This window comes from Lutra lutra, chromosome 15 (assembly GCF_902655055.1).
Source record: "Lutra lutra chromosome 15, mLutLut1.2, whole genome shotgun sequence".
NCBI lineage: Eukaryota > Metazoa > Chordata > Mammalia > Carnivora > Mustelidae > Lutra > Lutra lutra.
Genome location: NC_062292.1, coordinates 4260389 through 4288030, shown reverse-complemented (window position 1 = coordinate 4288030; position 27642 = coordinate 4260389). Strand labels below are relative to the sequence as shown.

Here is a 27642-nt window from a genome sequence, read left to right as displayed (position 1 = left end):
TCACCACACTAGAACATTGGCAAACACCAGAATGTTATTCTTTCTCATGAAATTTTAGAAATACCTTTGTACTCCAGGTGGGGACTTTTTGAGATTTAGAAAGCATTCTATCTACCTAAGTATGTAATATTCAGTTTATCTCAAAAGCTCCAAATAATTGTGCTTGGGGCCTGTATCTTCCCTTAATTCAGGGGTAGAGGTACCCCAAATCCCTTTACAGGATACATTAAATTGCAAAACAAAAAAGAAGAAAGAAACATTTTTATTCATGATTTGTCTGTCCTTCGGCAATGATCTAAGGCGGGTTCAAAATACCTGTGTGCTCTGAGGGGAAGTACATACTATTTTTGGATTTATTGAACTCTAACTGAACTGAAACCAAGAATCATGACTTACTATAAATATAGGGCAACTGAGCGAGTTTTTCTGGTTTGGGGGTGGGGGATTGTTTTTAAATGTGTGTGTGTGTGTGTGTGTGTGTGTGTGTGTGTGTGTGCGTGTGTGTGTGTGTGTTTAAGAACTGAGGTCAATTTAGGTCCCAGGCCATTTGGTAAAGATTCCTGAAGCCCATTCTTCAAATGCAGTCAGCACAGAGGCTGGTTCTGGTTCTCACATGTGGGCCCAGTGTCCATTTAGCCAGGGTCCTGGGATTCCACAAGCCCACTGCATCCTAAGGAATGGAAGAGACCCTTTTTATAGGAGCTGTCCTTAAGCTGGATGTGGAGCATTTGTGCCTATAAATACAATATTTGCAAGCCTAGAGTTTTCCTCTGTCTCCCTCACATTGCTGACACGTGGACCAAGACAGAGCTGAAGGTAGACACTCTCAAACCAAAGTAACCAAAGAACAAAATGCAAGCACGTGATTTAGATATGAGTGAGCAAAGATCAGATGAGTATCCGGTAATACACAGGGCACTAAAACGAGGTGGGGCGAGACAAGGCACGTGTCCTGTCCTGGGGAGTTGTAGTCACTAATCACTTGCCATTTTCCCATTACGTCACAGTCTCCTGTCATCTACCACTTAACTGACAGAGGTAAGGACAGGAGGGTGAGCTCCATTTCTCTCCTGTATTCACAATAGGTTGAACTCACAAGAGACCTCCGGGAGCCATCTCCAGCCCCCTGCCCTGAGGAAGAGCTGGAATAATTTGCAAGAAAACCCAAATCTTAGAAACAGAAGGATGCTGTCCACCACAACACAGTTACAAATCGTAAAAAAAAAACTGACACTCAACATGTTCCATTTTAATCGGTTAACTTTTACAGTCACGGAAATTAAACCACTTGTCTTTAGGAAAAGTGAGTGAGAAGACAGTGGCAGGAGCTAGAATTCGAGCAACTCTCAAGAAAGCAAAAGTGAGTCACCTTTTTGGTGACAGGAGGAAATTAGGCTAATCTGTTAGAAACTGGCTTGGTTAACTTGTTTTCTCTTTGTGAGTCCGGAAGGTGATGAGCTCCGACCATTCATTCATTGCCTCATTGTCTTGCCCACTGGCTCTTTCCTGGGCAAGGAGGAGAGTCGTGTCTCCTGTGTGGTTGCGTAGGTGTCCGCCAGCAGTCCGTGGAAGACAGCTGTCCTGGGGCCCAGAATGGGCAGTCTGTAGTGGACACTCTCTGCAGGACAGTGCAAGGAGGAGGAAAAACAAGCGCTTCTTAGAATATATTTTTAAAGACACTCAAAATATTTAAAGGTCACCAAAGACTTATTTTTGACCTTATAAAACAGATTCAAAATTCACATAAGAATTCCTTTTAATAGAACCATCTTATCCGCAGAAGATTTAAGGTCCTAAAAAATCTTATCAAAGAGGTCAGAAAAGAGTACCTAGAAACAAAATTCAAGTATTAGGAGTTATTGTCTATTAGATAAAAAGTGAATATAAAATGTATCTGGAGTTATAATGTGCGTTAAAGGGAAAAGAAGATTCAATTCTTAGGATGGGGTAACTGGGTGATGGACGTTAAGGAAGGCATGTGATGTAATGGGCATTGGGTGTTACATAAGACTGATGAATCACAGACCTGTACCTCTGAAACCAATAATACATTATTTGTTAACTAATTGAATTAAAATTTTAAAAAATAAATATTAAAAAAAAGACTTTTCAGGGACACATACACAGTTCTATCTTCAAAAACCGAAAGTGATCTTAACAAAAAGTCTACAATAGACTTGCATTTCAAAAGGAACCTTCATTTTATGAAATAATGTAAACTAGGGTTCTTTAAAATCCTCATCCTCCTGACCTCTTCTTAAAATCTGATTTTATTTACAAAAATGTTGGTGAATATTCAGCATTCCCAGAAGACACATTGCTTAAAGGATAACGTCTTTCTGTTGGAAGTCACTGAATGGAAGGGAACTGGAGTCCCGAATTCTCTGGAAAAGCTCCTCACTCCAGCTGAATGAGAGCTAAGAGATGTTGCAAGACCACAGACCTAGGATCTGGTTCGGTCTTATCACTGTAATGAAGAGGAAACAGAGGTCCAGGGTCACAGGCACTGATGGACTGAGGACCAGAATCCAGATCTCCTTAATCCTAGCCCGGTGATCTTTGAACCATGTCACACCAACGTGCCTGTGGCAGGCCAGAGCAGGTTGTTCACGTCTCTCCTGATGTTTATGGACAACCGGAGCCTGTACGTGTCATGGTACTCTGGACTCAACGCCAGAGTCAAGATAAATGGATCCAGAAGAAATCCCCATAACTTCTGGAGATAGGTTCTTTCTGTTTACTTAGTTCTCACTAATAATTACTGATAATATACAAGGGTTATCCGAATCCAGAAACATACTAGAAGTCACTGTGTGATCAAGGAGAAGAGTGAGACAACGACCCGCAGTTACGTTCGCTGGGATGAGTCAGCCATTTGGTCTTTGTAGCGTGTCCACAGGTGGGTGGCAGCTTCAGCAGTTTTTCTGGGTTGATCAAAGGTGAAGGCTGCTCGTACTGAGTCTGGCTCTCAGGGGCGGGGCAGGAGCAGCACGGGGTAGGGGGTAGGAGAGGGAGGCGGGACAGCAGAAGGTTTTTCTCTGGCTTCAGAGGTGGGAACCCAGAGGCCCAGACAGTTTAAACAACTTGGCCAGTCCTGTGCAGCAAGACTCGGATCTGAACCCAGGTCTCCTTGCTTCTAGACTAGTGTTTTTACCTCCTCTCAGAGGGCACCAACGGGAGCAAAGCTCAGCTCAGAAATGTCACAGCTGGCATGGACAGTAGATCTACCCAGCTTCAGCTCCTAGCCAGCTCCTTCAGCACTCTCCCTGAAGTCCTGCCTCTAAGATCGCTACCCTTGGATGGACTCTGTGGGCAAGAGTCACAATATGTCCAAGAACATCATGTGCTGACCTTATGTACACAAAGTCTAGCTCTTATATTGGTGGCTGAACGACACTCTCATGGTTAATAAATCGATGAAAGGCATCTTATCGCATTGCCCTTAGAATCACAAAATAAACATTCTTGCTGAGGGAAAGGCGCGCGCGCGTGTGTGTGTTCTACTCCTTTGCAAAGCAGGCCTAAAAAACTCCATGTTCAAGGAAAACTCAGAATGTGTGTGACCAGAAATGAGAACACTGAAACCAAGCACCCATGCCTGTCCCCCAATGTTCCTGTGCCTTCCAGAGAGTGAGGTGGTCACAGACCAGCAATGATGGTGGGGGAGCTTTTCTTGGATGGATGTTCCTAGCTCTTGGATCTTTAGTTCATTTTGGCTAAATGAGATCCATGAGCTCGGCCAATGTTTCCGGACACCTAACAAGGGAGTGGCTGGGACTGGCAGTCTTTCACTCCACTCTGCTCATGTGAATATCTCCAAACTGATTACCCAAGCCTGTGGTCCGCGCTTTTAGCCTCCCTTTAAAATATCCCTTCTATTTTCAAATCTCCTCTCTGGATGCCTTCTTGGGCAATTCTGGCTAGCTCCCCTGCAGAAGGAGCTTAGACTTTCCCATTTGTATAAAGCAAATAAGGGATCTCGATTTTCCCTATTGTGCATATCAAATGAGAGAAAAGTTGGAGGTGGCCTCAGTCAATATGGGAGCAAATGAGAAGATGGATAAACTTATTAACATGACAGCCTTTACTGCACTAAACCCTTGAGCTGCCCCCAAAGAATGACCTGTACCCACCTTCACCAGCTCAGTGTTGACGTCTCTTAAGAGATGAGACATAGGTCGATGCTGAAGCCGGAACTGAAGCCGCTATTTTGTCTATTAATAGCAAGTGGACCTAAGAATAGCACTGCGCAGCTGCCTGAAGGCAGGTGGTTTAGGAAGCCTGTGGGGTGGAGGTTCAGGGCTTTGGAGAGGCCATTCCAAGGGTGGGGGGGATGCAGTTCCTTTCCCAACTAAACTGCCTGAAAGGGAATGACCTACTTTGAGCCTCATTTCCATGAAAACTCTTCAGCAAGTAGATTATGGGGCTCTTTAGAAAGAATGGGGAAGATTCCCTGTGGCCTGGAGAAGACCTGGGAAGGAACAAGGCACCGATGAAGGTCATTGAGGCCTGGGGAGGGGACAGGAGGGGCTGGCCCGAAGCGGGGGCTGGGGAGCAATCAAAACAGGCGTTAAGCAGTATGTGAAAAGAGAAAGAGGCAGACAGAGGGAACCTGTTCGGAAAATTGAGAAACCATCTTAGGGATTAAACTTTTCATCCTACTACTTGGGGGGTAGGATATCCCCCCGCTACAAGTACTCTAAAAGAACACAAACCTGTTGAGATGTCATTATGGGAATGTTTGGCTACAGTCTGGGCATTTGGTGGATGAAGATTCATCATTCTGTTTGGAAGAAGCAAGAAAACACATCAGTTATGTGGCTAAGGCTTGGTGGGAAGGAATGTGCCTCTATGCATGTGAAAATGCAGATGCTCTCTTGAAACCAGCACCTGTTAACCTGGTGCTCAGACCAGTCGGCTACAGCATAAGATGACGGGGCCAGAGACCACCACATCTCAAGCTCTTTTACTTTTAAGGATTGTGATAAAAACTTCATTGGAAAAAATATTTTATTCATTGTCAGATCATGTATGGTCTAAAAACAGAAGGAATCAAGAATCCTCCAGTTTCCAGAAAAAAAAAAAAAAATGAACAACTCTTCCAGATCACTAATCTACCCTTCAAGTGCAAAACAGAATATTTTGGTGAGAACCTTTTCATTATTTTATTTTTATTTTTTGTCTTAAAATCTCTTCTTTTATTCCCATCAATATTATTTGGTGAGACTGGTTTTTCCACTGCTGAGTGTTATTAAAGCAAGACAGGAACCACTTAGAAATATGTTGTTGTCAATCCAACTTTGATTAAATAAATTTTTAAAATATTTACTTATGTAAGTAATCTCTACACCCAACATGGAGCTTAAACTCACAGCCCTGAGATCAAAAGTAGCATGCTTTTCCAACTGAGCCAGCCAGGCGCCCCTAAATCAATTTTTATAAAGAATATTTTATCTATTTTAGTTCATTTTATTTTATTTATTTTTTTCAAGATTTTTTTTTTTTAATTTGACAGAGAGATCACAAGCAGGCAGGGAGGCAGGCAGAGAGAGAGAGGAGGAAGCAGGCTCCCTGCTGAGCAGAGAGCCCGATGCAGGACTTGATCCCAGGACTCTGGGATCATGACCTGAGCAGAAGGCAGAGGCTTTTTTAACCACTGAGCCACCCACGCGCCCCAGTTCATTTTTATTTTAATCATCCAGTGTTCACCACAAACCTACTCCTTAATCCCATTGCTTATGTCATCTTCCAATTTTAGAGAAAATGTCTTGACCACATTTATTTCTCCTGGTGGCAACAGCTGTGGAAATGACCCTTGACCAAAATGATATGAGTCCAAACCATTTCTACATTAAATTGCTTAAGTTCTAAAGTTCTAAATCTGTAAACTTTGGTGAGATCTGCATTCAGTTCATTGTCTCCATTTCTACAAAGGTTTTCCAAGATTATTTTTACTTTGCTACCAAAAATATGGCCTATCTGGCCAGTTTATTTTACTCAGTTGCCATTGGAAGAATCAGTGGGACTAAGGAAAAGAAAAATTCTTTCTATTACCCATGTTGAACAAACAGGAAGGTGTCTAAGACTGAGTAATTTGAGATTTGTTTGCACTATAATTCAATAAACATATATCTCCCCACTCATATTTCCTCTCTCTGTCTCCCCCCTCCCTTCCTTCTTTCCTTCATTCCTTCCATTCAACAAACATCATTTAACTTTTACAATGGTTACAATTAAAGTCACTTTGTAAAAACTCTTATTTCAGTAAGGACAATTCTACCCCCCCATATATATAGTGAGACTCAAAAACCATAAGAACAGATTTTATAAGCTACAAACAGAACCAGGACCCTCCTTTATAGTCACACTAGCTAAATCTCAAACAGAAGTGGTCTGTTTTCCTTTATTACATTGAAAAAGAAAAAAAAAGAACCATCTAATGATACTTCAGGTTGGTGTAGACGTGGTTTTAGTTTTGGTTCAATCCTTAGTCTAGCTCAAGGAATAAGAGTTACTTGTTTAATAACAGGTAATGATTCTGGAATTTGGGACTTTATTTAAAATACCAGACTTGCAAGATAAATGAACTGGGACAACAAATCTCAAAAGTTTCTATCACAGAGGAGTGACACTTTTGCTCAAAAATCCCAGACTTTAGATAGTTCTGTTTTCTATTTAAAGTCTATACAGAATATTTATTTGAATTACTTTTATTATGATCTGACAGGAGCTTTGGAAAAGTTGCAGGTAAATGTTATCAGTGCTGGAGTGTGTTGGGTTCAAAAACACTACCCATTCCTCTTTGACCCTATCTCTCTGAGCCAGGCGCCCAGCACATGTGAGTCTACACTGCAGATGTAGTGGAGCAAATTTCATGAAAGGAATCATAAATCTACTGCTGTCCAACATAAGGTTACAAAAAGACCTACTGATTTTTCCATATTATTGCTTTCTCTATGAGGAAAAAAAAAAAGAGTGTCATTGGATCACATATAACTTTTTTGGCTAATCCCCTCAAATCCGACCCTGTTTGCATGCCTACATTCCAACCATCTACTGTAAGGCAAGTCTACCTATACTGGTGTCTTATCCAGTGAGACACTGGGTGAGTCTAATGAAGTAAAAGCTTCATTAAAGTCCCTTTTCCCTTTCTGATAGCTAAACATGCGATGGGGGGGCGGGGACCTGATATCCAACTAAACAAAATTCTGACTGGATTTTATTTTTTATATACTTGATCTTGATAAGAAAGTAGCAAAGGACAACCAGACAAACTGATGGGCTGAGAACAGCTTATGTGTGATGTCCTGTACCTTCTGAATTACATAAGTCATCTACATCTACATGGAAAATTTGTACTCCGTTCTGCCTGAGTTACCAAAGGAACCTCGTATCCTCTTCTTAGTACTGTTTTTGGGAAGATGGAAAGGTAGATGATAATTTCTACCATAATTTCAATAGTTGTTCAAGCAAAAAGGTGAAAACAACTTTTCTGGTCTAATTCTCTGGTTTAACCAGGAAATGAATTCAGCGGAGAAGCCCATTCCCTAAGTATTCCCTGAACATTCTACTTATGTTTTTCAATCCACTGTCCTGTGTCCCCAAACTGATATAAACAATTAAAATAATGTCCTGATTTAAATGTTAAACTTACCTATGACTCATAAAATTCTCAAAGGATGGTTTCAGATTATGAGGGATTATCACAGTTCTTGGTTGTACCTGAGAAAGAAAGTCTCATTTAGAACATTGCCCGAAACTATTCCAATTTAAATAATGCACCACCTTAATAAACACAAGTTGTATTTAATGTTGGAATCACTCTATATTCTTTTGTGATATGAATGAACCAGAGAGGATCACCTGCCCATAAGTCATAGGGTCTATGTTCTTCCCTGGTTATCAGATTTTGAGGTTAGAAACCTCATGATTGGTAAAGCTTCCAATTCTCTTTGTTTAGCTCACCCCCAACATTCTTCAGGTCTCAGATCACCAGCCAGCCTCTCTCAGACACCACTGACTCCTGGACCACTGTTCAGTGGTCCTGTCTTACCTTCTCACTGTGCCCTAGGCTTCCTCTACCAGCATATTCCTCAGGGTTTTATTGTATTTACTTGCTTGGTGTCTGTTTTCCCTCATAGACTTTCAGCTGCAAGGGAGCAGAGACCATGTCCCTATTTTTAATTTCCAGGTTCTAACACAGTGTCTGTTCAAGAAATATTTGTTGATCAAATTAGTGAATGAATGAACCCACCTTGAAGCACATTTGATTTTAAATGTGCCCTTCCTAGAGGATGATATTAAATCATACAGTTACAGTATTCCTGATTAAGACACTATTTTCTTGAACTTTTCCAGATTTGTTAGTGTCACTAAATATTGGTTTTCTTTTGGAGCTTAGGCTTTCACTAACCTACCCCACCCCCCGGCCATTTCTCAAAAGATCTCGTAGTCATGACAATGAAAAGATAATCACAGGATGCGGTGCAGGTGTTCAACTGGGCTATTCATGGAGGGGCTTGGGATTTATTTATTTATTTATTTTTAAAGAACTAATGAGATTCTTTTTTTTTTTTTAAAGATTTTATTTATTGATTTGACAGAGAGCGATCACAAGTAGACGGAGAGGCAGGCAGAGAGAGAGAGAGGGGGAAGCAGGCTCCCTGCCGAGCAGAGAGCCCGATGCGGGACTCGATCCCAGGACCCTAAGACCATGACCTGAGCCGAAGGCAGCAGCTTAACCCACTGAGCCACCCAGGCGCCCCGGGGCTTGGGATTTAAATGTAGGACACAACAAGCCTGCAAGTTACTATGGGTTAAAGGTCTTCGGAGGGGCTTGAAAATAGAGAAGAACCTGAACATCAGATCTATAGAAATGCCAATCACTTACGTTATTTAATCAGATTGTTGTAACTCATTAGCTGAGGAGAAGCAGCTGGGGGAGGAGGGAATGATCTGGTAACAGGAGCATCTGGGAGACGTGAGGGAGGCAAGGTCTTTGGTGAGAACCTGGGTAGAGGTTTCTAGATATGTAAAAGGGACGAGAATGAAGGGGTCACACTGCCTTTTTAAATTTTCTTCTGAAGTTGGCTCTGTTGCCAAGAAAGATGGAGGAAACCCTACCTTCTCCTGATCAGCATGACCCCTTTTCAAAAGCCCCTAAATCTAGCCAGTGCTATTGTAGGCATGAGTGGGCCATCGGGGCCTGCCCCAGAACAAAGCTACCGAAGACAGCATTTTTGTCCCTGAGAAGACGTGTGTCGTGTGGGCAACTCCTATTCAGTCTTAAAAACTATGCATCATCTTCTGGGAAAGACTTCCCTGAATCCTACTCTCCATGCTTTTCTCTGACACCTGCTTTCCTACTTTCCATTTCCCATCCTACCAGGTCTCTCTCTCTTCTGTTCATCAGTTTATTATCATTATTTGTTCACCCACTGGCTCCTTAAAGGTAGGGCTTATGTCTAATTCTTTTGTTTACTTTTTTTCCTTTGTAGCTGAGCTATTACCCAAGTACCTGGCCCGTGGTAGGCAGTCAATAAATACTCGTTGAAATGAACTCAGTTACGTAAATAGACTTCTGAAACCAGTGAACATACGTATGTTAAAGAATGGGTCCCTACAGTATATCCAGTCTGACATCCTACTTTGAAGGGGCTTGAAAGTGTCTATTGGAGAGCAATGCACGTAACAGAAGGACTATGAAATAGATATTTTAAGTGGAAGATGAGCTGTTTGGAGCAGACATGTAATAAGAGATAATTTAAAAAAAAAAAAAATAAGAGATAATTTACATAAAATTGAGGTGGCTATCCCTGGTGACTCACAGCCATAACTTTCACTAGGTAATTTCTTCTACACTAAATAACTGAACTCCTGGCCCAGGGTACTCAGACCCAGGAGTATCAGTGGTCAGACAAGCCAAGTCCTATTAGGATTTTTATTTTTCTGATATTCATCTATTTTATGCTTTTTTTTTTTTCAATATTTATTTATTTGAGCAACAGACAGACAGCAAGAAAGAGCACTAGTTGGGGGGAAGAGAGAGGGAGAATCAGGCTCCCCGCTGAGCAGAAGGTTCATTCAGGGGTCCATCCCAGGACCCCGGGATCATGACTTGAGCTAAGGCAGATACTTAACTGACTTGAGCCTCCCAGGTGCTCCATCTATGCTTTTATTTTTTTTTTTAATATTTTCCTAGTGCTAATCTTTTTTTTAAATTCAGACACCGTAAGGTTCACTATCTCCGTGTACAACTCAGTGGATTTTAGTAGCATCACAAAGTTGTGCGACAATCACCACTATCTACTTCCAGAAGATTTTCAACAGCCCAGAAAGAAACTCTGTCCTCATTAGCACTCATTTTCGTTCATTCATTCCCCAAGTCCTTGGCAACCGCTGTCTGTTTTCTGTTTCTATAGATGTGCCTGTTCTGGACACTTCATGTAAATGAAATTGATATAACTCATGGCCTTTACTGTCTGGTTTCTTTTACGAAACAAAATGTTTTCAAGGTTTATCTAGCTTGCAGCATATAGACGTACTTTCTTTTTTCCTGGCTGAATAATATTCCCCTGTATAGATCATATTTTGTTTCTGCATTCATCAGTTGATGGACCTTTGGGGTGTTTTCACTTTTTGGCTATGATGAGTAATGTTGCTAAGAACATTCTTGTACAAGTTTGTGTACAGACATATGTTTTGAGTTCTCTTCGGTTTAGATCTAGGCTGGAAATGCTGGGTCATATGTTGACTGGATGTCATTCCAACCAGTAATGTATGGGGGTTCTGGTTATCCATATCCCCGCCAACACTTGTATTGTCCACTTTCTATTATGGGCGGTCTCGTGGGTGTAAAATAATATCTCATTACGGTTTCAATTGCATTTCCTTAATTGTTAATGATGTTGAACATCTTTTTGTGTGTTTATTGGCCATTTGTATATCTTTTTTGGAGAAATGTTTATTCAAATATTTTGTCCACCTTGAAATTGGGATGTTTGGTTTTTTATTGTTGAGTTATAAACTTTTTTTGTTTTTGTTTGTTTAAGATTTTATTTATTGATTTGACAGACAGAAATCACAAGTAGGCAGAGAGGCAGGCAGAGACAGAGGGGAAGCAGGCTCCCCGCCGTGCACAGAGCCCAATGCAGGGCTTGATCCCAGGACCCCCGAGATCACAACCTGAGCCAAAGGCAGAGACTTTAACCCACTGAGCCACCCAGGCACCCCTGAGTTATAAACTTTAAAAAAATATATTTTGGATTCTAGTCCTTTTTCAGATACATGATTGGCAAACATTTTCTCCCATTCTGTGGGTAGTCTTTTTGTGTTCCTGATGGTGTTCTTTGCAACAAAAAAGTTTTTAATTTTGATGAAGGTGAATTTAGGTAGTTTTTGTTGTGCTTTTGGTGTCATATCTAAGAAACCATTCCTTATTCAAGGTCATGAAGATTTACACCCAGGTTTCCTCTCGGAGTTTGATGTTCTAGCTCTCCCAAGTAGGCCTTTGATCTACGTGTAGTTATTTTTTGTATATGGGGTGAGGGAGGGGCACAACTTCATTCCTTTGCATGTGGATATACAATTGTCTCCGTACCATTTACTGAAAAGACTTTTCTTTCCTCATTAAATTGTTTTGACACCTCGGTCAGCAATCAACTGTTCAGGACCTCTTATTCTTATGGAGATCCCATATTATGTGATTAAATTTCATTTCTCCTGTTAAAAAAAAAAACTTTTTTAATTGTTCACAAGTGTAAGGCGTTATTTCTGGACTCACAATTTTATTCCACTGATTTATATGTTTGTCTTTGTGCCAGTACCACTAAGTCCTGATTATTGTAGCTTTATAGTAGGCTTGGAAACCAGGAAGGGTGAGTCCTCCAACTTTGCCCTTTGCTTTTGAGATTGTTTAAGCTATACTGTATCTCTTGCATTTTCATATGTATTTAAGATCTGCATATCAGTTTCTTCAAAAATGCCGTATGAGATTTTGAGAGGTATTGGACTGAGATCAGTCTGGGAGTATTGTCATTTTAAAAACCTGTAAACATGTTTTTTTTCCATTTATTTAGGTCTTCTTTAATTTCTTTACATGATGTTGTATAGCTTTTAATATACATGTCTTGCATTTATTTTGTTATTTTCATTCCTAAGTATTTTAATTTTTTCATACTATTGTAAATGGAACTGTTTTCTTAATTTCATTTTTGGATTGTTCATTGCTGGTATATAGAAACAGAATTGATTTTTGTATGTCGCTCTCATATCCTGTAAGCCTGCCATACTCATTTATTGGCTTTAATTGTCTTTTGTGGGTTTCTTAGGACGTTCTAGGTGTTAAGATTATGCCATCTGCAAATACAGTTTTATGTCTTCCTTTCCAATCTGGTTGTCTTTTATATCTTTTTCTTGTCTTAACTGCCCTAAGCAATGTTAAACAGAAGTAGCAAGACTGGACATCCTGGTCTTGTTTCTGATCTAAGGGGAGAATATCCAGCCTGGAAAATATCCAATATTCATTGAGTACAATGTTAGCTGTGGGTTTTTCATAGATGTGCTTTATCGGGTCGAGGAAGTTCCTTCTATTTTTAGGAGTCTTTTTATATCTTCCCCAGCATCTGCCTTCAGCCCCCTGCTGAGAAAGGAGAGGTCTCAGTGACAGGGCAGATACGCAGTACCCCAGCCCAGGAGGAAGCTGAAGGGCTATTACACATAGTGAAGCAAGGGTATCTACTTCCTGCTCATTTTCTAACCGTCTCCAGCTTCTCACCAGGGTCTGCATGCACTGGTCTGACGTTAGTGTTTGAGGGCTTTCTTTTTGGGTTCTGCAGTGAATGGTAAAACCACGGTGTATGGTTCTCCTCCAGTCAGGCATGGGCGAGGGCAAAGGTCGGAGAAGAGGTCTTGAGAAAGAGAGCAGCTGCTGAAGTCCCAAGCGAGCCAGCCGGCCAAAGCCCGCTTGGGGCCAGGGTCAGTGCATTCTAAATGTGGACACAGTGGTTCCAGGAATGAGACCGGGAGAAATCCCAATCCCGGTTTCCCAGATTGCAGTCAATGCTAATAACGAACGCTGTGACCCTAATTACGAAGAACGTGAACAGGGATTGTAACGTTCAGGTGCACCTTTGCTCACAGCTTCAGTTAGATTTCCAAATCCCACAGAAAGATTTCGCAAAACTGCCCATCTCTTTCATATCCTAGTGGTCAAAGCCCTTTCGCCATTAACGTCTCAAAGGAGGCTCTCTTGGGTCTCCTGATTTTCTTCTACTCCTTGCCCTTCCTCTTACTGCATGTCAGCCCAGGGTCAAAGGAGAACCACAGGATTGTAGAGACCCTTCCTCAACTCCAACCCTAACCCTAACTGTTTAACTAAATTCGCCTTCAACCCAAGCCTGACTGACCCTAACCCTAATCCTTCAACAGACCCAAGTCCTAACGTGGACCTGTAGAACATTCCTCCAGATGCAGGCCTCTTTCTGCAGCAACTGTGACGATGACAGAGCTTTGTCCCTGTTTCCTCCATACCCTTGCTAGCCTCCATCCCCCAGATTCTGCACCAGCTACAGACCCCCCCGCCAAGTTGGAAGGTGCTACAGGACCTCTCCTTAGCTTCTACTCTGAGGCGCTGATTGAATTGATGGACCCAAAGATGAAGCTGCTTGTCTCGTGACTGTAAGGGTCGAGGCGGGTTGCTTGTACGGGTGTGCGTTGTGCTGTGTTGGGGAAATGTTCCGGGGGAGGGTTCCCCAGCCGTCTGAACCCCTACGGCAGTGGAGTCACTTTAGGATCTCAAAGCAAAGCGGCTCTTCTCAGCTCTACCTCGCTGACCACCTACCCTAGTTCATCTTTGGGTTTGTTGAAAATGGAGATGGGTCATCATACTGTGTCAGGTAACGGTGCTCCCGGGACCCACGGGTCCTTATTTGCAGCCTTCCCTGCAGAAAGTGTCGTCTCTCCACTGGGCTCCGGTGGGAGGGGGGCAGTGCTCTACCCTGGGACACCCGCGCTCCTCTTTGCCGTCCCACTGACCTACCATTTTTATCTCTTGACATGTGGAGCACAGGTGCTTGTTTCTGATCAGCACGGGGCTACTCTGGAGCCTCCTGGCCTGAGGGGAGAGAGAAACGGAGGAGTTGAGGAAATGGTGTGGGTCCCTGGGGCAGCTAAGAAGGGGGCAGGGCTGGAGGCGTAAGAGCGGTACCAGTTGTGCCCTCCATAAATCCCAGGGAGTCTCTGGTCTCAGCCTGATGCCAGGTGGAGGTGGAGGCCAGGCTTGGCTGCAGCTGGGAGGGCCAGAAGGAGTTTGGGCAGGAGGGGGGGGATCCACAGACCGATCAGTAGCCTCAGGACCCCTTTGTACAGTGGCACGGGTGCAACTGACCCTTCCTCACTCACGCTGACATCAGAGCCGTGGGGTGTGGTCATAGGAAGTGGATAACATGGGGGAGAAGAGGGTCGCGGAACAAACAGTGAGTATGAATTAAAGGCTCCTCCAGCCATTTGACTGTTGATCTCGGACTACACGTGTGTACACCTGTGGCCTGACCCGGTCCTGCTTCCCCGGGCGGGGGTGGGGAACAGGAAGAGGAGGAATGCGGGTCTGCACCACGGGGAGGGGCTGGGGTGCGCTCCTAGGGCGACCTTCAGCGGACTGGTCTGGCGGTAGCTTCCTTGTCTGAGAAGCCTTCGGGTGAGGCCCCATTATCGAAGGCATGAGGACCAAAAACTAGGGATGAAGTTGGATTCTTTGGACAAATGTTGAAAATACCTTTCATTTTTATAGGCTATTTAAAGAGAATCAACCGAGTGTTACAGTGTTGTGGGTTGGGACGTTCAAGGATGAGTGTGAACAGCTTCATCCTTCCACTCAACAACACATTTGTGAGGCCAGCCTGTGGAGGGGGCTGGGCTGGGGCCACAAAGATGAGTAAGACATTTTCTGGCCCTAAGGCAGGCCAGGGAGAAACACAAATTCAGTCATATGCCCGTTCACTGGGCGCCGGGGTCCCTGAAACGAGACAGACGCCGCTCCTGACCTCCAGTGGCTCACACCCACCGCCTGAGGACAAGGAAGGTGCCGGGACAGAAATATGGGGAGGCCACAGGGAACCTGGAAAAAGCCACAGAGCTCACCTGGACGGGGTGGGGCGGGCAGAGAGGGAAGGGTCTGAGCAGGGCTCCAGGAGCCGGCCATGCTCGGGTAGGTGTTGGGGCGATCAAGTTGGGGGCAGGGCATTCCACCGCCCAGAAAGCCCTGCCACAGCGTGGGAGGATGACCTAGAAGACCGGCTTCGGGTAACTGAGGCTAGCAGAGAAGGGCCACCGCCCAGTGTGGGGAGTGGGCAGAGAGGCAGAGACTCCTGGGCTTCTGGAAGGTTCCAGCTTCTGCCAGACCTTTCCCGATACCCAGGGTGGGGGGATCTCCCGGTGGGGGGGGCGGGTTGGCTCCTCCTTCCAACCCTCACCTCCGTGAGTTCTGACACTAAGATTCATGTCTGAAACTGTGACCAAGGTGGGGGGGCGGGGCTAGATATCACAGAAGCAGCAATGAGACTTCTGGGCCTTCAGAAAAGAGAGACGGCGTCCCATGGAAGGGTCAGGAGAGGCTTCGAGAAGGGGCATTTACACGGAGTCTGAAAGGACGCAGAGGGCACAGACAGGTGGAGGCGGCGGGGGGGCGTCCTGGGGCAGATCCGGTCTTGGTGGTGTCATCAGCAGACGCTTGTCTGTCTTGTAGTGGATTCCTTCCCCCTTTCCGGCTTTCTGGTTTCTACGCAAGAGGAGGAGTTCATTGCAAATGAAGCAGCGGGTCTATCTGAGAGGCCTCCCAGGTGCATGGCAGGATCTTGCCAGGTTAATGATGGCTGCGGATGTGACTCCCAAGCTGCGTGACCATGATGACCGCCACCGCGCAGGGCCTGAAGACGAACATTTCATGTCGTCCTTGCCAGCCTTGTTAACTCCTCATCGGTTAAAACATGGCTTCGCCGTTACTTTCTCAGTAAGTCTTTCTGCTCGCCCTCTTACCACTCCGCACACCCCTAACCCGATTCGGGCACCTGCTGTTCTGATTCCAATCACAGACTTATGTCGCGTTTTGTCGCGTTTTGTCCTGTTGTTCTTTTTTTTTTTTTTAATGTGTTTGTTCCTCCACCAGCCTGAGAGTTCTTGAAAAGCAAAGACACATCTCGAACATCCTTGCATCCCTACAGCCCATCAAGAATCTGGCGCACCGTAGCTCTTCGAGCAGAGGGGGAGGGGCAGAGAGAGAGGGAGTCGCAGACTCCCCGCTGAGGAGCAGGGAGCCCACTGTGGGGCTCAGTCCCAGAACGGGGGTATCATGACCTGAGCCAAAGGCAGATGCTTAACCAACTGTGAGCATTTTAAACTATCCCCCATGACACATACTTGTATGTGTGCAGGGAAGTCGGTGCAGATAATCTGGGATGCCACGTTTTACAGGCCTCCCCTTCCCCCAACCTCCCCCCACCCGCTGCCTTGCTTTCTTTCCTAGCCCTGGGACCAAAGGGCTTTTCCTTCTGCAGCATGTGCTGCTCACTCTTGGTTTCCTCAAGGCCCCTTCAGCAGCAGCAGCAGGAATGGCAGGAGAAGCGGCTGCTAGTTCAGAGCCTGGGCCCCTGGTTGTATCCTCTGTAGACGCAGCGCCACCAAGAAAAGCAGTTCTGAAATGCTAATGGGCTTCTCATTTTCCAAGCAGCTGTCCCCAGGATGGCAGATGGCAGTTGTGATGAGAAAGTGAGAGCAACCTTTTGTAGCCTGGCCAAGGTACCACGCACAGCTCAGCCGGGCCCCAGAAGCCCGAGTCTGCTACTAGCGTGTCGCGACTGGAAACGTCCTAATGTTTGAGGCTAAACTTGCTGAGGCTCATAAGGTCGGCTCATGGCCCAAGTTCTCGGCCTTCTTGAATCTTTGATAAAGAATCAGAGAAACCTATTTCCCTCCTTCTCCCTCCCTCCACCTCTCTCTCTGTCTCGCACACAGACCTCTCCACATAACAAAAACTGAAAATGTGAAAGCACCAGATGGTGATTTTAAAAATAGCCCTCATGAGCGCGCTCAGGAGTGCTGACAAATTTGCCTGCGTCCTCCCTGCCCCTCGACACCTCTGTTCCTTTCCTCCTTTCCACTCCCGCCCGCGGGGCCCCTCTAGTTCAGTTCTTTCAATGACACAACGAGGAAATTGTGACCCAGAAGTGTTGAGAGATTTGGTCCCACCATACATGTATTTAGTTTCAGTGAGCCAGAAACTTCCTTGGTTAAAGGGCCAAAAGAAGATTACCTTTTGTCAGGGAGAAAGTGGATTCTTAGGGTCTGTATGAGGGCATACACCCCTTAGAAAAAAAAGTGATCAGAGAGCTATTTTCAATATTCAAAAAAAACCCTCCGATAATTACACATTTTCCTGCGGTCTGAAAATACCAGCCATCTCCATTAAAGAATAAAGTGAATACAGTTTTTTCAAATACTCGTAGGTTGACTCAGAAACATTTCAGACCCACACAAAGTATTATCAACAGCCACGCGTATGCTGTTAGGACTTCTTACACGTGGGTTGTATTACCATCAGATCAGTGGTAGTAATTATTACCTCTCTTTTAAAATCCTATCTTTAGGGGGCCTGGGTGGCTCAGTCCATTAAGCACCTGCCTTCGGCTCAGGTCATGATCCCAGGGTCCTGGGATCGAGCCCTGAGTCAGGCTCCCTGCTCAGTGGGGAACCTGCTTCTCCCTCTCCCTCTGCCTGCTGCTCTGCCTACTTGTGCACTCTCTCTACCTCTCTAATATTAAAAAAATAATAATAAAATCCTATCTTTAGTTACAGGTGTCTGGTCCATGGACACAGGAAAAGGCCTGAGGAGTACGCAGGGTAGTTTCTGTGGCGGTCACGGGCTCTCCAAAGCTCATTCAGGGAGACAGAAGAAAGAAAAGGAGTTTTAGGCGGTGAGAAAATTGGGGAGTTGCCGTCCTGTGCCTTTTCCCAGCCACGTCTCAGCCCTGCAGCTCGGTGGTAGGCAACGCTCTTCGTCACAGGTCTCTGAAAGCGGCCCAAGTAAGGCTCCCCTCTGGACTGGACTCATTGGGCTGGAACAACAAGCCCGGATCAAAGAGAGGAGGGAGGGAGCGGGGGTGGGAGCCGACTCTCGCACAGCGGACCCGACCCTGCAAGTAGGCCCAGGGTCTCCGGCAGCCCCCGTGTGGGCCGCACCCTCCAAGCTGCCTGGCTGGGGAGCTCCGAGCAAGTCAGCTCTGGGCCTCCCTTCTGCCCTGGTGCCAGTGCCCGGGATTTCAGGGCGCCGGGAGGAGTCCACGCCTGCCCCGGGGAAGTGAGTCGAGCCTGGGAGTTGTAGCTTCCTCCACAGGGCCCTTGCCTCAGTGGGGGAGGGTTGGGGTTCCATGTCTTTGGGTTCATTTTCCTTTTTTCTTCTCTGTCAGCCCTGCCTTTCCTCTTCTGTTTCCTTTTTTGTATTCTGTGCCCCTGCCTACCTCTCTGGGTCTCTCTCAGCTTCTGCTTTTTTTTTTTTAATTTTTATTTTTTTGCTGTTTATCTTCCTCTCCCTGTCTTTCTGTCTCTGTGCCTCTCTGTTTCCTTTCTGTCTCTCTGTCCATCAGTGAACATTGCCCCAGACACACAGACACCCGCTTCTGCCACAGGACGGCTCCTGGGCAGGGCAGGGGTGTCCCTTGGAATGTGAGTGTTCCAAGTTCTGCCCTCTGACCTGTGACTGGGACAGGGAACGGAGCCAGGTGGCATGACCTTCACACCAGTCCCAGAGGCCAGGCTGCCGTGCTGCCAGAGCCCTTTGGCGGGTCCCTGATTTGGAGGTTACGGGAAGAGATAGAGCGTCCAGGGTCCACAGTGCTTTCCTCTCCCACCAGATACAGCCTGGTTTCTTTCCAGAAAGGAGCCGCTACCAGCCAAGCCCGTGTTTCACTCACAGGGTCCAAGGGGAGGCCTTCGGGGTCCCAGGCGGCTCTGTGCAACTCCGGACACGCAGACCCTGTTAGATACTTGCGATCTTCCTTTAGCTGCCCGGGCCGTCTTAGGTACTTTCCCACCTTGGCCTCTCTTTGCACAGCCCAGCCTCAAACACTCAGGTGTGGCCACTTCTCCGGGTCATTTCCTCGGGAGGGCTCCTGTGCCACGTAAAACTTACACTAAACACAGGGGGGTGCCTTCCTCCGTTAACCTTACATCAGTTAACTCTCTGGGGCAGCCAAACACCCTAAGACGGCGAAGGTAAGTTTTGCCTTCTGCACACCTCCTTGCCCTTCCAATCTGCAAGGGCCACTGTTTTTCTCACACAGGCGCGGAGAGCGGTAGAGGGAGAGAGGCAGGTGGAGGGCCAGGCCCCGACAGGGGAGGACGAGGGCGAGGAGGTCCCCCCCCACCCCCTGCTCTCCCATCCCTCGGGAGTACTGACCCCGGATTCCCAGCCGGTCTCAGCCCCCGGGGCCCAGGCTAGGAACGTTGTTGCTCTTGGCTGCTCTCTAGTGGTCACCCGTGAGCATCGCACCATGAAATTCTAGGATCTGCGGAAGAAGGTCCCTGGCCATTGTGCTTTCCCCTCTGGCCTCTTGCCCACTGGGTCGGGGGTCTAGAGTCTTAATGCCTCGCTGCTGCGGCCAGATTCTTTGATGTTTTCAAGCCCTTCCTGCAAGCTCAGGTCGGTGTCTGTGCTCCCCTGGTGCTTACCCCCTCTGTGGAAACACCTGCCAGATCGAATGCGGAAGCCCATTCTTCTGGAACCCTTCCCCGCTGCTCCCTGCCCACCCGTCCTGTCCCTCCCACCCCCTCGCAGGGCGGCTGTGCACCTGTGCAGTCTGTGCACCCATTCATGGAGGTGACATCGGACTCACCCCTCTTCCTATCTATGCTACCCACAGGAGGCCTCCCTAAGCAGGCGCACGATGGCCGGCTGATGGAGGTTCGCAGAGCAGAGCTGTCCCCACGATGGGGCATCCCCACAATGGGCGCTGTGACAAGTGCTTAGGAATGCTGTGACAAGTGCTTAGCCCTGTGTATTTCTCAGGTGAGAAACCCCTCATCCACCCAGGAGTTCCCTCCCTCTGTCTCCTTGCACTGCTGACTGCACAGGCACCTCTAAGATCGGGAACCCTCGGGGTGCTCCAGTGTGAGGAGTGTCGCCCAAGAGCCAGTCACAGTTGATTTCGGAGAGGTGGAGGGGATAGGAGGACGACAACAGGAAATTCCACAGGTGTGGGATCTTGTACGTGAGAGACATAAGGGATCCAGGGCCGTGATGGGACAGGGTCAGAGGCTCCAGGAGCTAGGACCGGCTCCGGACACAGGCTGAACAGCAGTCCCTGAAGTCCTCTGGGCCTGTCTCTCAAGAGGAATGTGTGTGTTTGTTTTCACTTTTGATGATTATGACCTTTGTTCTTAGGGCCAGTGCCCTGGAGCTTGGGTGAGCCTGCGATGCTCATTTATTTATTTATTTCGTTCAGCTGTCTATGGAAGAGTGATGAGGCTCCAGGCCCAGGGCTCTGCTAAGGAGATAGGAAACGGCTTTGTATGTACACTCAGTGTCATACTAGAACCACTGTGGGTGTCTTTTCAATGAAAAAGCAAAAATTGAGTACCTTAGATAAGACATCTGGAACTTGAAACAAAATAGGCAAATTCATATCCTTCTTGGATGAAATCAGAAAAGTGGCAGAGGCATGAGGATATCTGAAGTAATCAAAATAAAGCAAGTTAGAACCACAATCTCTGGTTTGAAGAGCCAAGCCATTGGCTGGTTCAGAGACACAGGGGTCAAAACAGACAGCCCCAAGGTGCACCACTCTGGCCTGCAGATTATTTTGAGCTGAAAACCATCAAGGCCCAAAAGCCTTGGGAAGAAATGCTGACCTTCCCCTTAACTGCCAAAAGAGTTTAGATAGAGGCCCTATTCCTGGGAAGGGAGCTATCACCATAGATTATTTACTATTTACTACTAATTTACTATCACCTAGGTAAGGTAGCCCGGGAGGCATTTAGCCAAGTCTGTTGAAATTCATCTCTGGGTCCCACTGTTTCTCGGTGGCCCAGCAAACATTTGTTTACCGAACATTTACTCTTTCCTTTCTTCCTGTGAATTGTTTTCCTTCCCTTTGACTCCCCAACCCCTTCTCCTTACTTAGTTCAGGATGACATATATAGTCATTTGGTATGACTGTCTTTGGAATCTCACGTGGGTTCCTGTATGTACAAAGTTAAATTTGATCTTCCCTTATTAATGTGTCTCAGGTCGATCTGATTCTCAGACCAGCCAGAAGAAACTTGAAGGTCAGAGGAAAGTTTCTCCTTGCCAACAGATAACCCAGGGGACACCCAGGGAGTTGTTTCTCACCCCAGTCCTGAAGGGCACAGACCATTTGGCAGCTTCCAAAGGATGGCTTTGCCCTCGTAAGTCACTCTAGCTTCTCTGTCCTTTTGTTTTGAACTAACCAATGAAGTGTTGGAGACAGTGTACAAAGGCAGGAAAAAGTTGTTCGTAAGAGCAGATGTATAATGGGTGAAATGCAACCAGATCTCCTTGGAAGAGATGTGTGTGTATAAGTTGTTCATTTTTAATAAGCGCAGGGTTCTTCCATGCCTGGAGTCTGTGTCCTTGGGCACTGCGTCTAGTCATTTCTTTCCATGGAACAGATTCTTCTTCCAACCACTCTGGAACATTCTTTCTTTCTAGTCAGGGGGTGGAGCAGTGACACTGCAGGGATCCTATCAGTTTTCCTCACAGGGTGTGACCGGCCTCGCGGCTGTTGTTTCATTTTATTACAATATCAGAGGCCAAGGCAGGCAGGGGGGTGGGTTGTCCTAAACTGCTTGTGTGTACGACACTGTGCATGCCCCCCGCATTCCAGAAATGGAAACTCGGCATGCCAGGAACACCTCTCTAACGAGGAAAGAGGTCGTTGTTCATTGTTCATTTATAACTCAGGCATGTGGAAGGAGTTTGGTATTCTCGAGGCATTCGCAGTTTCACTTCTGCTCACCATTTCCCGGGGCCCTGGGGGAACAGGGGTGGTGGGTCTGACCCGGCCCCTTCACTGTTTTTGACCTGGAACAGCCTACCTTGGACTGGACATCCAAATGCTGACCTAGGGAGACCAGAGGCCACTCTCAAGCTGCCTGAGCACTCAGTGATCTCCGATCAACAGGGCCTCAGTGTGACCTGGGGGCTTCCGAGCCCGAGGATGAGTGTGGCTTCTGGGTGGCAAGACCATCTTCTCTGACGGAAGGAAGTCTGTGGAGGCCCCGGTGTTCTGAGCCGGGCCTCAGTCCTCCAGCCTGTACGTGTTTCTGGGGGGCTCTGAGTACATTTCACTGAAAGTGTCTTTCTCTTTTTCAGACTGTTCTGCATTAGAACTGCTTGTCCGAAACTAGGAAATGCTAAAAGCACATTTATCACTATCTTACTGAGGCCTGAGGAAAAGGTTTTGCCAAAAACAAACAGCCTGGAACCCAGAGCTTTAACTGGATGAAGAATTTCTAATCTTTAAAAATTGTTGATATTTAAATAAACCATCCTTTCAAAGGACTTTGCACTCTGGTGTTGTCTCCCTGAAAGCTCCAGGCACCATCCCGGGCGTCTGTCCGGCAGTGTCTATGAGGTAGACAAGTGTGTTTCTCTTCACGTGGGCTGAGATCCCTGCCCAAGGTCCGTTCAGAAATGAGCAGAGCTTCACTGACCCTGAGGTAATTTCTCCTTAGGACCAGCTCAAGGTTAGCTGGCCAGAGGGAAAACTACCCCTTCCTTTCAGACTGTCCATAGTCTGTCCCTTCTGAAATTCCAGGACCTGGCTGTGTTCTCGGGCTGCCCTGCTGTGTTCTGGGGCTGCCTTCTTCAGTCCTGTTCCCTGTCCTGTTCCCCCTCCCTACGCCCGACCCCAAAACTGTACAATCCGGGAACAGGAGAGCCATGCCCGGTGGTGCCTTCCTCCTGGCTGCAGGAGCAGATCTGATGGGAACAGGGCTGAGCTGGGATAGTGAGCTCTTACCCTAGTTAGACAGAAACCACCGGCCATTTCACATTAGCTAGAGTTTGAAGTTATTATTAGCTAGATACAAAGTTAAGTAAAAGTAGCAGGAAAGAGCAGGAAGCACTTGAGAGGGCTCTGAAAATGCACACAGCGGCCTGGCTGCTTACAGAGAACGTGGCTTTTAAAAGGGGCAGCCCATTCGCATCCATGCAGTCGAAGAGGGGATGTGGGGAGAGTGTCCCTCACGGGGGCTGAGCAAGCCTGTGGGCAGGAGGGCATGTGTCCCCTTAGTCCCTTCTGGTTTCTCCCATTTGCCCCCGCATTACCTCACATTCCCCTTCCTTCCACTTCCCCTCCCCAGAGCAGCGAGTATGACCACAGCCAGGGACCGAACGTGGAGGAAGAGTGAGGAAGCCCGGTTATTGCTAGTGTCGGCGCTAAAATGTTGCGAACACACCAACACCGCCAGTTTTGAAACAGAGAATCCTGTCCCGTAGCTGTTTGGAAGTGGAAGGACTGGTGAGATGGGAGGAGACTGCCTCAAAGGGATGTGGGGCAGAGGCTACTCTCTCGACTTTGGTGGTTAAACTTAGAGGAGACAAAGTAAGATGCGGAGGACAGCAGAAGCGTCGGACAGGCCGCATCCAGGGGCAAATGTCTGTGTTGTTGAGCGATGGCCGCAGAGAGGAAGGTTGGCGGAGGTCGCACCCCCCGCCAAGCCTATACCGAGTGTCCACTCTTGTCGGAGAAACCCAGGCCACTTCCGGTTTTCGAACCCCCTTCTTGGGTTTCTCAACGGACCGGGTCTGCCCCTTGATAACCGACCCCCAGGAATCATCTTCCCGGCGGTCCTTCTTGCAACCTTTGCCCTCAGGGGCTGAGCTGTTACCTTTTGGGGAGGCTGAGCACTAACGGCTTGTTCACGAGGCTGGCCTCACTAAGCCAAGGAATCTTGCCAAATTTGGGGACAGAAACCTGGAGAGAAATGGAAAGAGATCGTTTTGCAGAGCGGACGGCATCTGCGCCCGGCCGTCGCAGCAAGGGCCCGAGGAGGCTCACGCAAGCCACGGGGCAGCGGCGCGCTCCGGACCGTTGCCGTGATCTGAGCCCTCCGAGCCCCGTCGAGCGTCCCGGAGCGAACCACGCTCCCGCACGCAGCGGACGGGCAGACGGAGCCCGGCGCGGGGACCTGCCGAGTGGCGCCGCGAGCTCGCCGACCGGCTTCGCTGACCTCGGCGCGCGCCGCGTCTCGGGTCCCCCGCGTCCGTCGCGTGGCGGCTTCATCCCTCCCGCCCGCTCGGGCCCCCGTGAAGTCGGCTGAGCGCGAGCGACCGCCCAGCGGCCTCGGACTCCCTGCCGCAGCCCCACCACCCCTTCTAGGCAGCGGAGGGCAGAGAACCGCGCCCGGCAGCCCAGGCAGTGGGCGCTCGTCTCGGTTACTGCGCTTTCCGGCGGGGGCTCTGGCCACTCGCAGCCGCGCTCCGGGGCAGCCGCGAGTTCCGGCTCTTCCGGTCCCTGCGGAGTCGGGAGCCCCCAGCGGCGTCTGCGGGCACTCCCGGGGGAAGCGCGCGGGGCGTTCGCGGACGCGCGGGAGTCCCCAGCGGAGCGCCCGACGGGGCGCGGGAGCGCAGGAGAGCAGGTTTTACGGTCTGTCCCGGTCAGCCCGGCCCCCGGCCCGAGCCACAGCCCGCCCTTCTGTCGGGCGCGCGCTGTGTCCTCGGCTCTGAAGGGGCGTCCGCCCCGGGGGAGCCGCGAGGTCTCCGAGCCGCCGGGAGGGGGCAGCAGCGAGCTCGCAGCTCCGCCGGCCGCGCGGGGGCGCTCTCGCCGCGGAGGTGGTGGCGGACCCGGAACGGCTCGGCCGCCGCCGCGACCTCGGCGCCCCGGATGGGGAAGGAGGCGGCAACTGCCCTCCGCGAGCCGCGCAGCCCCGGCAAGTGCGGGCGGGTGGGTCCGGGGCGGGAGCCGGTGTTTCCGGGCCGCTCTGTCCTCTGCCGGCCCCCGCGGGCCCCACGCTGGTGAGTGAGGGGGCGGCGGCGGGCGGGGCAGGCTCGGGAGCGTGCGTGGGGCGCCCGGGGACGCCGGCCGGACCCCGCGGCGCGGACGTGCGCTTTTCGGCTGCGCGGCCCCGGGCGGCGGCCGGGGGGTCCCGGGGCTGGGGTCCGTGCTGCAGGGAGGGTCTCCCGGTGCAGCAGCACTTGTCGCGGTCTCCGTGGAGACATGGGGTCGGGCCGGAGGAGTCTCCTTCCCGGACGCGCTGGCCGACCCTGGTGCTTCTGACCCCGCGGTTTTCACTGCAGCAGGGGCCGTTGTGTTCGCGCCCAGAGCCCTTTGCAGCAGAGTGTGACTCGGAAGGCCGGTAAGTCCGGTCCCTGGGCAAAGTCAGGTGTTTGCGAGTCCCTCGGCCAGTGAGCCTGAGCCCGGCCCTTCTGTGTTGTGCGGTTTACTGTTGTCTTCAGGCTGCCGCCTTTCCTCTTTTTAAAGTAGTAATCGATGCCTTTGAGAGCTCAGTAAATAGAAGCTCCGGATCCTGTCCCTAGGAATTTGCATTAATTGCAGCTGAAGGACACAGTGACAGGGAGGGTTTGGGGTGCTCTGAAGCCCACCGCAGGCCTCGGAGGTATGTGAACCCCGAGGTAACTGGTTTAGAGGCAGACGTGTTGGGAGGCCGAGGCTTTGGGGTCCGACTTGGGTTTGAATTTGGCTCCGTTGTTCACCACTGTTGATTGGGTCTGAGGTTCCCTGAGCAGTTTGAACCTCAGGTGTGTGCATTTTTACTCATAAGGAGGCATTTTGCTAATTACAGGGGAGCTAATGCTAACCTGAGAGGTGGGGATTGAGTGGAGGGAGCCCAGAAGGTGCTCGGTAAGTTAGAGCTAACAGACCGCTGTTGTGTGCTTGGGATTATAACTTCGAGTCTCAGACGAAATGTCAGTGTCCATAATGAAGTGGCCACCACATGTGTTTTGTTCCAACTTTTAATACACCGAGGTGGTTTGATTTTAACTCCGTCCTTCCCTTGACCTTTCACAGCTTTCATAGGTTCACAGTCCTCCTTTTTCTAGGAACTTGGTTCAGAGAACGAGCTCATCTACTGGAGGCCTGGCCTGGGTTGCTGCCTTTGAAACTCGGAACAACATCAGCCACAGCACGGCATGGAATTTCCAGAAAGGTCTTATTTCGAAACTTCGTAGAGAACAAGAGCCACCTGGACTCGTGCGAGAGAGGTTGCACCGGCCTGTGTCTGAGGGAGAGGATCATGTGCGCCCAGCCTGTAACGAACGCCAAGGAGGCCAAGTGGCAGAAGGTCCTGTATGAGCGCCAGCCCTTTCCTGATAACTACGTGGACCGGCGTTTCCTGGAGGAGCTCCGGAAGAACATCTACGCCCGGAAATACCAGTATTGGGCTGTGGTATTCGAGTCCAGCGTGGTGGTCCAGCAGCTGTGTAGTGTCTGCGTTTTCGTCGTTATCTGGTGGTATTTGGATGAGGGTCTTCTGGCCCCCCAGTGGCTTTTTGGGACTGGGCTGGCTTCTTCACTGATTGGCTACGTTTTGTTCGATCTCATAGACGGAGGAGAAGGACGGAAGAAGAGCGGGAGGACACGGTGGGCTGACCTGAAGAGTGCCCTCGTTTTCATTACTTTCACATACGGTTTCTCGCCAGTGCTGAAGACCCTGACGGAGTCTGTCAGCACCGACACCATCTATGCCATGTCGGTCTTTATGCTCTTAGGCCACCTCATTTTCTTCGACTATGGTGCCAATGCCGCCATCGTATCCAGCACGCTGTCCTTGAACATGGCCATCTTCGCTTCCGTCTGCCTCGCGTCACGCCTGCCCCGGTCCCTGCATGCCTTCATCATGGTGACGTTTGCCATCCAGATCTTTGCCCTGTGGCCCATGTTACAGAAGAAACTGAAGGCGTGTACTCCCCGCAGCTACGTGGGAGTGACGCTGCTTTTTGCATTTTCAGCCTTGGGAGGCCTCCTGTCCATCAGTGCTGTGGGAGCCATCCTCTTCGCCCTTCTGCTGGTTTCCATATCTTGTCTCTGCCCTTTCTACCTCATTCGCCTGCAGCTTTTTAAAGAGAACATTCATGGGCCTTGGGATGAGGCTGAAATCAAAGAAGACTTGTCCCGGTTTCTCAGCTAAGTTAGAGACTCCCATTCTGTTAGGAGGGCAGGCTGCTAGACTGGCCTCCCAACTAGTGTAGGATTTGAAGGCAGAGTCCCATTCTGGAAGCAATGTACTGATGTGGGTCGGGGAGCGGAAATCAAAAGAAAAACGTGTAACCAAAGGCGTGGGTGGTGAAGGTGCTTGTCCTTTCTGTTATTTTGTGGATGAAGAAGCTTCCTGGGGCCCTCTTGAATTCTTGCCTCTCACTCACTGTAACAAATGAAGTCATGTGGTTTCTATTTATTAAAAAAAAAACACACACCCATTAAGTTGTCTCACGATTTTTCTCTCAGCTGGAGGCTGACGGAAGGGGCGTGGAGAGTGAAGAGAAAACGAAAATATGTGGGTTTATGTGGAAAGTCACTTCTACCTTTATTTATGTAGAACTCAAATGTGAGAATCCTGGATGCTGTGCTCTGTTACTGGCTAAGATTACAGAATTGTCACTTCACCCTG

The 27642-nt window shown here is 48.6% G+C and overlaps 2 protein-coding genes across 5 annotated transcripts in view; one reads left to right on the top strand and one right to left on the bottom strand.

The window, feature by feature from the left end:
* Positions 1-488: 488 nt before the first annotated feature.
* The window catches only part of C15H1orf105 (chromosome 15 C1orf105 homolog), a 37117-nt gene continuing 9963 nt past the window's right edge, over positions 489-27642 (bottom strand). Inside the window, exons 2-7 of the mRNA XM_047705754.1 lie at positions 23902-23987; positions 20628-20718; positions 14039-14113; positions 7655-7722; positions 4716-4783; positions 489-1618 (exon numbers count right to left, since the gene is read on the bottom strand). Coding sequence (XP_047561710.1) covers positions 1473-1618; positions 4716-4783; positions 7655-7722; positions 14039-14113; positions 20628-20718; positions 23902-23987 — 534 coding nt within the window. The 3' untranslated portion in view covers positions 489-1472. The remainder of the gene's footprint in view (positions 1619-4715; positions 4784-7654; positions 7723-14038; positions 14114-20627; positions 20719-23901; positions 23988-27642) is intronic.
* On the top strand, positions 24776-27451 carry PIGC (phosphatidylinositol glycan anchor biosynthesis class C). Of its 4 annotated transcripts, none has more exons than XM_047705750.1 (2): positions 24776-25027; positions 26043-27451. In XM_047705750.1, the coding sequence occupies exons 1-2, from the start codon at positions 24897-24899 to the stop codon at positions 27160-27162; spliced, it is 1251 nt and encodes a 416-aa protein (XP_047561706.1). In that variant the 5' UTR covers positions 24776-24896; the 3' UTR covers positions 27163-27451. The 4 variants fall into 4 exon arrangements, with proteins under 4 accessions (XP_047561706.1, XP_047561707.1, XP_047561708.1 ...); XM_047705751.1 differs by having other exon boundaries at positions 24860-25027; positions 26075-27451; XM_047705752.1 differs by having other exon boundaries at positions 24872-24956.